General features: G+C 46.5%; 3 protein-coding genes across 4 annotated transcripts in view; 2 read left to right on the top strand and 1 right to left on the bottom strand.

Moving 5' to 3' along the window:
• PPP1R14C (protein phosphatase 1 regulatory inhibitor subunit 14C) overlaps positions 1–13,038 on the bottom strand; it is an 85,373-nt gene that overhangs the window by 46,596 nt on the left and 25,739 nt on the right. The window lies entirely within an intron of this gene.
• LOC125938037 (small nuclear ribonucleoprotein G-like) lies at positions 2,087–5,694 on the top strand. The gene has a single exon (XM_049653075.1). It carries the CDS (start codon positions 4,133–4,135, stop codon positions 4,424–4,426), a length of 294 nt encoding a protein of 97 aa, XP_049509032.1. The 5' UTR covers positions 2,087–4,132; the 3' UTR covers positions 4,427–5,694.
• LOC125938035 (voltage-dependent anion-selective channel protein 3-like) lies at positions 5,865–7,895 on the top strand. The gene is given in 2 exon segments (XM_049653071.1): positions 5,865–7,453; positions 7,456–7,895. Coding segments are annotated over 2 exon segments (882 nt in total). The 5' UTR covers positions 5,865–6,768; the 3' UTR covers positions 7,653–7,895.

The following is a 13,038-nucleotide window of genomic DNA, read 5'->3' as shown; positions in this document are numbered from 1 at the left end:
GTGTTCAGGAATGCGGCCGTCCCACCCACCACCTGCTGTTTCAAATACCTGTGTTCCACCGCAGTCTGGAAGCAGATGAGCCTCTGAGCCAGCAGCAGCAGGTCAACAGCAACCTAACGCCATTTCACAACGCTTACGTCGTTCCCTTTGTTTCATCTCGTCACACGGGCGTGTTATCACCTCACCCCATCGCCAGAAGAAGGGAGAGCGCAGTACATAAGATACCGTGAGAGAAAGCGACCACCTTCACAGACTTTTTATTCCAGCGTGTTGTTACAATTGTCCTATTTCATTGTGAGTTGTTGTGGTTGACCCGTTACTATGTCTAATTTGTAAATTAAACCGTATCACGGGCATGTGTGTATAGGAAAAAAAGTAGTACCTATAGGGTTTGGAACGACACACAACTCCAGGCATCCACTAGACGTGTCGGGATGTATCCCCTGCAGAAGGGGGGTAGGCACTGTAGAGGAAACGTTTTCAAGGAGTTTTGAAGAAAGGGAAAGGGCTGTAACTAGAGGGGGAAGAGGGGTCAAGAAAGGATTTCAGATTGTTTTTAAGGATGAAGAAATAATAGCACATTTATACTCTGATGGGGATGTATAATGCAGGAAAGTGAGGAGGAATCACCAGAATGATATCCCTGAGTAGGCAAGAGGGTAGAGTCCACTGCATCAGGGACGGTCCCTTTCTTGGGCCGCAGCCAGCTTGTCTGTCGCACTAGATGAGTGATGTGTGTGGGCACAGGTGCTGCTGGGGCAGGGGGGTGGGGGTGCGGGGCACTGGGAGCCCATGGAAGTTCCCTCCAATTGTCTCCATTTTCTCGGTGGGAAACCAGGAAGCAAGGTCATCGGCTGAGGTGAGGCCAGTGGAGAAGGTGTGGAGGAATGTATTTGCCATCTAGGAGAATGGCAGAGCGGACAGACGGGACAACCGTCGTGCACGTGCTGGGCCTGCCTGTCATTGGTCGTCATGAGTTTACAGTACGTCCAGGCAGAGTGGTAAGAACGGACGAGCGAATGAATAAATCTCTCAGAAGAGATCAACAGACCAGAAGCCACACAAAAGAAAGTTCGGCTAGCCCTCTCTTTTCCTCCACAACAAACGACAGCAATGCTGGAGACATGTAGCTGGACACTGAAAGCGGGCTCCTTTCCGCTGGGCCCCAGGCACCACCTTGCCCATGGTTATCGCCCCACTAAACAGTTGCTCTCAAAGGAATATTCAAATCCAACATCATTCTTACCTTTGAGCAGTAAGAGTATGTCAAGAACACAGACATTAAGCCAAGCAGCCCAGAGTTTTGGTCCCAGCTCTGCCAATCACTAGCCATGTGAGCTCAACCTCTCTGTACCTCGATTTCCTCATCCGTAAAATGGGAATAAATAATAATAGAACTTTTCTCACTGGGCTGTCCTAAGGATTCAATAGCATGTCCTTTGCCTAACACAGTGTCTGCCTTATGGTCAGTGCTTCACCAAGAGCTACTGTAAGTCTGAGGAAGTCAACAACAGACCCAGGCCAGCGAAAAGATTAGTCATGATCCAAATTCCTTATCATACCTGAGTGATGCCTTTGTTTTCAGAGCTTAAAACGTAAGTGTTATTGTGCAGTTGTTAACGGTTACTGGCCTCTGTCCAGAAGATTGCTTCTGTAACCACCTGACCTACACCCTCTAAGAATCAGTAAATCAGTTCCAGAGCAGGGACTATTATGTCCATTGATTAATAATAAAAAAAGTCTTGAACCATGAATCTCCTATGAAAGAGTGACTTCGAGCCAATGTGTTTATTTTCTTTAAGACACCTGTCTAAAACACAGATTATCACAAAGTACAGTCCTAGGTCTGGGCAAGAAGTACAAATTCGAGTAAGACATTCCTCTTTTCTTCAAGGTAATAGTAGTTAATATTTATTAGTACCACGGTACCAGGCACGATGCCAATAACTTTTATAACCAAGAATTTCATAGGGACGCCTGGGTGGTTCAGTTGGTTAACCAACTCTTGACTTCAGCTCAGGTCATGATCTAACAGTTTGTGAGATCAGGCCCTGCATCAGGTGCAAAGCCTGCTTGGGATTCTCTCTCTCTCTCTCTCTCTTTCTCTCTGCCCCTCCCCTGCTTGTGCACTCTTTCTCTCTCTCAAAAATAAATAAATAAACTTAAAAAGAGTTTAATTACTTCTCATCTCAACCCTTGTAGCAGGTGCCATTATTACAACTGAGGAAATGAAGACTTCAAGAGGTCATAGGCCTCGTCCTGGGTCAGGCAGCTTGACCTGACAGTGGTTTGAACCAAAACCGTCTTTCTTCCCTCTTGAACCTGCAAGTGAAATGGGCAACCAAGGTCTGGCTAAGAGCCTGGAAGGCCTTGCTGAACAGTGACCCTCTTGGCCTTCTGCTTCCTGCAGCTTTTTCCTGCAGGTGCTCTGTGTGGAGGAGAGTCAGGATTACAACGCAGAACAGATCTATCTGTGTGATTCAATTCAGTGAACTAGGATGAGGTGAGGTGGCAGCCGTTAGATTCAGTATAGCATCAGCCACAATTAAGATTTCAAGCTGTGGTTGTTGATGTTAAGGTGTCCGTGGCTTTCAAACTCTATCCAGAGGCGTGCTGGAAAATAAAACCTTCCATATTGGTCTGAAGAAAGGTTTTATAGGTTCCAAATGAGAGCAGCCTAGAATGTGGAGTCAGAAAACGTCCCCATGGAAAGGAAAGCTAAAACAATCAATATCGACACGATGAGCTCAGCCATCACCAGAAATCCCTCCAACATAAAAGATGGTTTGATAATATATTGCAGATGAGACTTGGGCAAGGATCCTCCACAAGGAGACTAGAACCGTTGCCAAATTCAATCAGGGACACCCAGGTGTCTTCCTTATCCAATCAAGAGACCAGAGTCCCCCTCAAATTCAATAACAGTGACCGTGAAAAATGGCACGAGGATGTCAATTAAGTCATCAAAGAACACTGCAAATCTTCTCTATTGCATTATGACCACTATCTGAGTGGGCACTGTGTCAACGGAAAGAAATCCAGGGGGGGTGGGGAGTGAACACAAAACATTTTAAATGCGCCACTCTTCACCAGGCCCTTTTGAGGAAAAGGGATTGCACAGACCCTCGAGGACTGATTTCGGTTACATCCAGAAAAACTAACTCCAAGGAATAGGAATTTAGCAAGGAAATAAAGGGTAACTGAAACGTCGCGGAAGAAGGTAGCTCCTTTTGCTCTGTTCACCGCCCATCAGGCTTCTGATCTCCGTTCTTGGTTCCCAGGTGCACCGCCTACCAGGACAGCAGGCCCTGAGCAAATGTGCCTTCCTGGGAGACGTCGCACCCATCCCCGGGCAATCCTGTCAATCCTACCTCCAAAGGGCACTGTATCTGCCCACCCCACCCCCATCCCCACCCCCAACACCTTGGCCCAGGCCATGTGGCTCCCTCCGGCCATGTCACTCTCTCTTGACCTTTAACACTGCCGGCGTGGCCCACACAGCAGCCACATGGGTCTTCTCAAAATCCCAATCTGCCTTCAATCGTTTAGGAACAAAACTCATAGTTTCAGAAATGGTATAAACATTTGTCTGACCATCTGATTAAGCTCTCACCGAAAGAAGAAAGATTCAAAAAAACCAGATCATCTCACCATAAAACCGACAAAACCAGAAGTAGATTCGTCTGTTCGAAATCAGAAACCCTTAGCGCTTTAAATCCACACACACGAAGTTAAATGTTGACAGGACAACAAATTGTAGCAATCACCTCAGGAAATAAATAAATCCTGACAATAAATAGATCTCTCTCTCCGCTGTGACTGAATCCACGATAGAGTATAATATTCTACGTCAGTTTTTCCACATTGCTGAATTTTCTGTGTAGGTAAAAAAAATACTGGAAATGATCAGATTTAAACGTGGTTATTCAGTATGAAATAGAACTTGCGGTTTAAAACAGAAACACTACAGAGAGTAATTAGTCGTGGCAACGTAAATCATACCAAAAGGTAAAGCATGTAGAAAAGAACGGACAAATTGAGCATCAGTTAAATTTAAAAATCCAAGGCATTTTGTTTTGAGACATCTTTGAGCTCGCTGAGCAGACACTGGAAGCAAAACTCCCCTCCTGGGATGGAAAAATTTATGGGCAAGAAGTTACGGTCACAATTAAATGGTGGCAGACAAGGCCAAGGGGGATTCAGTCCCTTTATGAGTCTTTTGATGGATGAACGCGTGGGGACGGCAACCAGTAGGCAACAGAACAATGTGGGAAGGGTGATAAAGAGAGGAAAGAGCATTGCCATGACAGAAGCGTTGGCTAGAGCAGAGACCATGGCTGGGTTCACCAGAGAGAGTGCTCCCTTCCACAGCACCTGTTTATTATCATATAAAAGTCAGGGGCACCTGGGTGGCTCAGGTGGTTAAGCGTCCACCTTCGGCTCAGGTCATGATCTCACAGTTTGTGAGCTCGAGCCCCACGTCAGGCTCTGTGCTGACAGCACGGAGCCTGGAGCCTGTTTCAGATTCTGGGTCTCCCTCTCTCTCTGCCCCTCCCCTCCTTGTGCCTTCTCTCTCAAAAATAAATAAACATTAAAAAAAATAAAAATCAGGTTGTGCGCATTTTCCTATTGAACTTCTTTGTGAAATAAACTTTTATAACAGTAAAATAAAATAAAATAAAATAAAATAAAATTCAAATCTGACCACCGCAATTCCTCTGCTTCAATGGCTTCCAACTAATCTCAAAATTCTGACTCCCCGACTTGGCCCACTAAGTGCTCACAGTAGGAACCCCTCCGTGGCTCCAGCCCCTGCGGCCATAGGGCCTGTAACCATCTCCTGGACCACACCCTCCTCCTTACCTCAGGCTAGCTGATTTCTCAGCCTTCCAGAATCTTCTGGGGGAGCCCCCCCACCCAAACCTGCTATCTCCTCCCCTCATTCTCAGGCACAACACTCCCCTTTACTTCTCCTTCTCTCAAGCTGCCATCCCTTTGTTTATGAGTGACTCTGCCATATAACCGGGGAACCCCAGCTCCTAGCTCAGTGCTGAGCCCAGAGGGGCTAGTCCCCAGAGGCTTATTTAGGCTTCCCACAAAGATTATCAAAACAGGAGCTTATCTGCACAATGACAGTCCACATATGAGCCAAGATTAAAGGCCCCATAAACCCTGAACACATGAAGGGTCTCAACAGAACAACTGATTAACTGAGGGGCTTTTCGTGTAAATCACTCCCCCTTGGAAACCCAGCTCTAGATTATTTGGGACATTTTCTCTTCAGACAGATGGTTATTTCCTTCAAAGTGGATGAGGAAATTGTTCCTGAGAGCTTTGGAAGACCGTCATGAAGGAAAACTCCAGTTGTTAAGCTCCCCGGGATTAATGCCTTTTGTCCCTAACTAAATAAAATAATTATATTAACCGAGGATGGAGGGCGGCATGGAGCAACCCTTTCAGAGAGTGACAGTGACAATCAGGCAGCACTCCCTTTACCTGCAAAATCTCACAAGTGTTCTCGTGGTTCCTTCCAGGTCCCAGGTGGGTCTGTGCTGTGCTGCTCCCCCAAAAGCAAGACGTGGAGTGAGGCTTGCTGGGCCAGTGGACTAGGAGGCGGATGTGAGGTGTGCCCTTTCCGGTGGAAGCTTTAGGAGCCCACGGGTGCCTCCCCAGGGCCCTCGCCCTGCCCTGCTGGTTATAGAAGCATGTTTCTAGGCAGAGCCTCATGGGTCTGGGTCCCTGAGTGACAGTAAAGAGCAGGACCCCCCATCAGTCAACACTGGATACACAGCATTAGTGGGAAATAAGACATTATTTTTAGCCACTGAAATTTTTGATCGCTCCTGACCGCGACGTAATCCAGCCATTCTGGAACGACACCGTGAGCTGACCTGTCACTGGCAGCTGGAATTGTAAATGGTCATTAGGCTCCTATCACAGACAGGAGGCTACAGGCCAGCCCCACACCCATGAGGAGGTGAGGCCAGACTCTCAGCATCTTCCAACCAACAGTTACTCATGGATATGCATTATTTGTCAGACACTGAGCTAAGTGCTAGGGATACGGCGGACTGTTGCTAGAAAATTCCTACGGACGCCATGAGGAGGGGCCCCCTGGCAAGCTGAACAAAGTCAGGAAAGCAGCGAGGTAGCCGGCAAGGCGGAGAGTAAAGGAGAGATGGCCTGGGCCTCAGGAGGAGCAGCTCTGCATGTGGACAGGACAGTACGGGTGACTCAGCGATCAGACCGACTCCTGGAGGCACTCTCCCAAGTGCTTCCCATGCGGTCACACCCTGTGTCCTCACAGCGCCCTAAAAGATAGGCCACACCGTTGCTGTCATTTCATAAGCAAGGAAAGTGGCAGGAAATTGGAAGGAAGGAAGGAAGGAAGGAAGAAAGAAAGAAAAGAAAAGAAGGAAGGAAGGAAAAAAAGAGAGAGAGAGAAAGGGGAAAGAAGTCAACTAGCACCCCAGCTAAACTGAAAGGCAGGAAAGTTAAGAACACATACATTAGAGGGGTGCCTGGGTGGCTCAGTCAGTTAAGCATCTGACTTTGGCTCAGGTCATGATTTCATGGTTCCTGGGTTCGAGCCCTTCGTCAGGCTCTGTGCTGACAGTTCAGAACCTAGAGTCTGCTTCGGATTCTGTGTCTCCCTCTCTCTCTCTGCCCCTCCCCACTCATGCTCTTTCTTTCTCTCTCTCTCTCTCCAAAATAAATAAACATGAAAACAACTTTTTAAAAAAAGAACACATACATTAGAAATTAGGAATGGTGGAGTGTTGCCTTGGTGGAGTGGAGACCAGCCCTCTGGTTGGAGGTATATGTAACACACCGACTTACTGTGACCTAGGGAAGGCTGCCAAAGATGACTTCAACAAAGGCTATGGATTTGGCTCAGTCAAAGTAGGTCTGAGAACTAAGTCGTGTAGGGGAGTGGAATTTTCTACTTCTGGTCATGCTTACACTGACACAGAGCAAACGTCAGGCAACCTAGAGACCACGTATAAGGTCTGTAGCTACGGACTTGCCTTCACCCAGAAATGGAACACAGACGATACTCTTGGAACGGAAATCGCTTCACAGAATAAGTTGGCTGAAGGGTCGAAACGTACTCTCCATACCGTATTTGCACCGAACCCAGGAAAGAAGAGTGGGAAATTGAAGGCCTCCTACAAATGGGATTGTTTCAGTCTCGGCAGTAATGTTGATGCAGATTTTTCTGGACCGACCATCTTTGGCTTTGGAGGTTGCCTTGCTGGCTCTCAGACGAGTTTTGACACAGCCAGATCCAAACTGCCACAGAATGGTGTCGCCCTGGGTTACATAGCTGCCGACTTCCAGCTGCACATGCATGTGAGTGATGGCCCTGAATTTGGAGGGTCTGTCTGCCAGGAGGTTAATGAGAAGATTGGAACATCAATAAACGTTGCTTGGATGGCTGGCAGTAACAATACCCGGACTGTAGAACTTCTCTATCTGCTACAGGAAATAAGACGAGCCCGACCGGACTGGGTTATACTCAGACCCTTGGACCAGGAGTCAAATTGATCCTACCAGCTTTCACGGACAGAAAGAATGTCAATGCAGGAGGCCACGAGGTTGGGCTGGGATTTGAACGAGAAGCCTATTGTGGTTTTGAGGAAAGCACCTGATTTGTCCTTGGAGGTGAAGAGAACCCACTATGTTTTGGCCTTAAAATTCTTCCGTGAAATTTCAAAAGTGTGAACTTCTTATTCTTCCAAAGAATTGTAATCCTCCCCACACTGAAGTGTAAAGATCGCAAGTGCGTTGTAAGGAAGGAACTTGAAGGCGTGCCCGAAGGTTGTCATACTTGTGCCGCGTTGCAGTTGATTTCCACTGTGTTATTTTATTTTATTTTTATTTCTATTTGAATTTTTTTTAATGTTTATTTATTTTTGAGAGACAGAGAGAGACAGAGCATGAGCTGGGGAGGGGCAGAGAGCAAGGGAGACACAGAATCCGAAGCAGGCTCCAGGCTCGGAGCTGTCAGCACAGAGCGTGACCTGGGGCTCGAACTCACGAACTGCGAGATCATGACCTGAGCCAAAGCCGGACGTTTAATGAACTGAGCCACCCAGGTGCCTCTCCTCAGTGTTATTTTAAATGTGCTCATGAGGGAAACTGTAGTGACTGTTACAAAGGAAACGACCTGAGCCTCCAGCTTGTACATCACAGCCTACCTGCCCCACACCACTTTTTCATGACCTTTGGATATACTGGTCTCTGTGCTGTGGTAGAATCTTTGGTTTTCCATCAGAGTGAAATAAAATAAACCCATCACATTTGGAACATAATCCATCATCTGACTTGCTAGGGATGGTTTTCTTTTTTTTAGCATTTTTTTGTATTTTAGAAAGAGAGAGTGCAAGAAGGGGAGAGGGGCAGAAGGAGAAAGAGAAAGAGAGAGAAAGAGAAGAGAATCTTAAGCAGGCTCCATGCTCAACATGAAGCCCGACACGGGGCTCGATCCCACGACCCTAGGATCATGACCTGAGCTGAAATCAAGAGTCAGACACTCAACTGACTGAGCCACCCAGGCGTCCCTGGGAATCTGGAATTAAAAAGGGGAAAGGCCTGCAGCAAAATGTGACGGCCGACACCCAGCCATGGGTGGTACCATCAGCTAACAGAAGTTGCCGGGTGCCCAGCCAAGGGATCAAAGGTATGAAAGGGGAATCAGCCGTTCCCACCTCTGGTAGATGAGTCAAGACCGTAACTCCTTGACCACGTGTCTCCCTGCTGGCCCATGTGTGCCCAGCTTTGGTTTGCTCAAAGACATAAATTCATTCCTCCGTTAACTCATTCACAAATCCTCTGGGGCACCTGCCGTGTGCACCTGTGTGCTCTGAGATACAATAATGAATAAACTGGTGTCGTGACTGCCCCAAAGGAGCCTTTCTTTCCAGTGGAGAAAACAGACCCAACCTGGGGGTGAGAGCCCCCGGGCAAAACAAGGGTCCCTCATACACATCTTTGGCAGAAAGAAGCCCAACACATGTGTAAAACTGATGTCCCCAAAACGCAAGCTATGGCGAATCACACCCTGTGGTCATAAAGGGAATGAAGTGGGGGAGGAGACAAAGGGGCAGGCATCCATGTTCACCGGAGGGTGACCGGACCTGCCTGTGAGCCAGAGAAGGAGCCAGAGAGTGAGACGGCTCCTCCCTACTCCACAGAAGAGCCACCTCAACTCAAGATCATAACAGGCCAAATGCTGGGCATCACGTGCTGTCTGGGATACCTGTTTCCCAAGTTCGGCATATACAGCTGCACCACTGCACCTGCACGTTAGTTACTGGAGAGCCCAGCCGTGAACTTCTGAGTCCATCTATATCAAAGAAGAAAATTATATTTAACCTGCCCGAGTTAGCTCATCAAATTTTGACAACCAGTCTTCTTCAAAAGCCTGAAGAATCTCTTTGACCTGATCAGAAGGGACCACTTAAAGTTGGCAAGCAAAACCACCCAAAACTTGAGAAATGGGTGAAGAGCCAAAAAGTGAGTATTACACCATAGCACATCTCTTTAGCTTTTTGAGATGCTTAAAGTCAATAGGCTTATAAATGTTCGCGTCAACATGAGATTTTACATAAATCACTGAAACTTTTCTGCTTTACTTACTCCTCTAAAGAAATTCCCCAGCTTGATGACTCCAGTAGAAACAAACACAGAGGTTTGTAATGACTCTACCGTGACATTTGGAAGCACTTTTCTGAACACTGAACTTGCCTGAAGTCCTAAGACAAAATACAAAATAAAATTTTTGTATTCTATTTCTTTCCATTCTATTTCTTTTCTGCCAAGGTAGAGCAATAAAGTCGAATTTATATACCCATTTTCACCAACTCATTTTCCTTTTTATAATTTTAGGGCTAACTGTAGTATAGAAAATCCAACCGAAATTTATAACTAACATCAGCCACGGTTGCTTGCTAAGAGTCCAAGAAAACTCATAAAAAAAAAAAAAATCACTCCCTTTCAAATGCGAAATGTCTAAGTTACCACAGCAATCATGAAAGCTATAATCCACAAACCAGCAGAATATTTATGCTTTAAGTGGGTATTTATAGATTTCTATAATATCGTGCTTACTTGGTGACAGGTTCCACACTGTACAATTGAAGGTATATGTATAATCGTCTCATTTGCTCATCGCAAGGACCCTATAACATAGGTACACAGCTGCATTATTCCCATTTCACAGTTGGGCAAATAGGGAGGTTGAATAGCTTGTTCCAAGGTACACAGTGTGGAATTAATAGAGGCAGATTCAAACCCAGCAGGTCTGGACAGAGAGTATGCACCCTTGACTACCATACTAAAATTGTCCCCTTGCTGACCATAACCTAAAGATCTATACACAGAAACCAATTTGGTGAAAGTAGCTGGATTCAGTCAAATAACAAAGTTAGGTTTTCTTTTTCTTTTCTTTTAATGTATATTTATTTTTGAGAGAGAGAGGGTGTGAGTCAGAGAGGGGCAGAGAGAGAGAGGAGGACCAGGGCTCCAAAGAAGGTTCTGGACTGACAGCACTGAGCTCGATGCAGGGCTCAAACTCACAAACCATGAGATCATGACCTGAGCCAAAGTCTGATACTTAACTGGCTGAGCCACCCAGGTGCCCCTTCTTTTCTTTAATATCACTTATTCCCAGGCTATTTGGCTACAAAACCCATTTCAGACTTAGCATTTCCAAAAAACTAATCCATATTCTACCCCCACGTCCTATTTCCCACTTTATCTAGTAACTGCTATGGAAGAAGAAGGAAGAGGAGGAGGGGGGGAGGGGGAGGAGGGGGAGGACGGAGAGGAGAAGAAAGGGTAAACATATTGCAAACCATTTACTGCACAAAGTAATTTTACTTCAAGTCTCAAATTAGAGAAGCAATGAAAAAGAAAACCTGTCATAGCTCCAAATCAAAAATAAATCAAGTCACATTAATGAAAGACGGTAACAAAAATACACTCAAAGCATGTTCTGTTTGTCGGGAAGATGGTTCACACAGACTCCAAGCAGCCCCCAGTGGCTCAGCACTCCAGCGTGCTACAATTAAGGCGAAGGACAAAGCATCTTATTATATCTAGAAACCAGACAGCTAGGCTCATATGTGACATTTTTCCTAATTAAGGTATAGGCAAGAAAACCATTATGTGCAAGAAACCACTTCGATACTTGGGAAGGGGGATACCTGGGAAAACAGGAAGTGGAGAAAAAGGAAAGAGCAAAGGTGACAGAAAAGAACAATGCTAATTCACAGCTAAATATTCAAGATTTTTAAAAAAAATTTTTAAAAATGTTTATCCACTTTTGAAGGAGAGAGAGAGAAAGAGTGCAAGTGGGGGAGGGGCAGAGAGAGAGGGAGACACAGAATCCCAAGCAGGCTCCAGGCTCCAGGCTCTGAGCTGTCAGCACAGAGCCCGACACAGGGCTCGAACTCACAAACCGTGAGATCATGACCCGAGCCGAAGTCGGAGGCTTAAGTGACTGAGCCACCCAGATGCCCCTAAATATTCAAGATTTTTTTCAAGTTCTGCCATTCTATTAAAATGTGTCCTCTCAGGACAACCTGAATCCTGAAGCAGAAAGGAAGAAAAAGGTCCACCTGTGCCCCCCTCCCTGAAAAAGCACCCAACAACCGTCGCCAGGGTACAGATGGGTTCCATGGCAGGCTAGGCAGCACTCGTGAAGAAGCTTTCCTAAAATGCCAGCCTCGCCGGAAGCAGCCAGCCGCTTCCGGGCAAACAGATGAAAATAGAGGGAATAAAAATTGCAATTCTGAAGACAGAGCTACTTGAGTTCACTTAAAAAACTATACAAATTGGGGCGCCTGGGTGGCTCGGTCGGTTGAGCATCCGACTTCGGCTCAGGTCATGACCTCACGGTCCGTGAGTTCGAGCCCCGCGTCAGGGTCTGTGCTGAGAGCTCAGAGCCTGGAGCCTGTTTCAGATTCCGTGTCTCTCTCTCTCTCTGCCCCTCCCCTGCTCATGCTCTGTCTCTCTCTGTCTAAAAAATAAATAAACGTTAAAAAAAAAAAAATTTAATAAAAAAAAAAAAAAAACTATACAAATAGATACAGAGAGAACATAGATCACCTCGGTTAATTCTCACAACATCTCATTACCACCCGTTCTACAGATGAAGAAGCCAAAGAACAGAGAGGCTCAGTAACTTCCCCAGGATCACACAGTCAGTATGTGACTCCAAAACCCTCGTCTTCCTGACACACTGTGCGTGGTGTTATTCTTGGGTTTCATCCCACCCACTAAAAAATAACAACAAGGTTGCTTCATTTCACAAATGTAAGAGTCATCATGAATATTTGTATCAGTCTGAAAAGCAGCAAGATTTAACAGGAGACAAATACTTGAGGACTCAGACTCTAACAAAGGGTAAATCTGCAGTTACTTTCCGTTTAAAAAGATAGGTCCCAGGGGCGCCTGGGTGGCTCAGTCGGTTGACCGGTTGACCGTCCGACTTCAGCTCAGGTCATGATCTCTCGGTCTGTGAGTTCGAGCCCCACGTCAGGCTCTGTGCTGACAGCTCAGAGCCTGGAGCCTGCTTCACATTCTGTGTCTCCCTCTCTCTCTGCCCCTCCCCTGCTCACACTCTGTCTGTCTCTCTCAAAATTAAATAAACATTCAAAAATTAAAAAAAAAAAAAATAGGTCCCTGTGGCCACGCCCCCAAGTCTGGGGACTCTCTGCCCCTGGGCAGCCCATGCCCCTCACAGTGGGGATGAAGGCCTGTGTGGGGGCCGTCCCTCCTCCCTGCGTCTCTCTCCAGGCCTCCCCACACTGGCCCTACTCTCGGGACAGGCAGACACCACAGGAGGAAGTGGATTGGGAGGGTATTTTAGGAAGTAGAACAGAGCTTTCAAAAGGACTACACTCATATTAACAGACAGGCTCTAGAAAGCTAACAAGCACAGCTGGCTGACTTTCCCCAGAGAACTTCCTCTGCCTGCAGCACTCACGTTTGGAGCCAGCCATCCAAGGAGTACACGGGTCTCATTTTTTC

The sequence above is a fragment of the Panthera uncia genome (genome assembly GCF_023721935.1).
Source record: "Panthera uncia isolate 11264 chromosome B2 unlocalized genomic scaffold, Puncia_PCG_1.0 HiC_scaffold_24, whole genome shotgun sequence".
NCBI lineage: Eukaryota > Metazoa > Chordata > Mammalia > Carnivora > Felidae > Panthera > Panthera uncia.
Note: the sequence above shows the minus strand (reverse complement) of the source record. Positions and strands in the feature narration are given on the sequence as shown.

Excerpts from the sequence above, each read along its gene's own strand:
- LOC125938037 (XM_049653075.1), top strand. The coding sequence starts at position 4,133 with ATGGAAAAATTTATGGGCAAGAAGTTACGGTCACAATTAAATGGTGGC.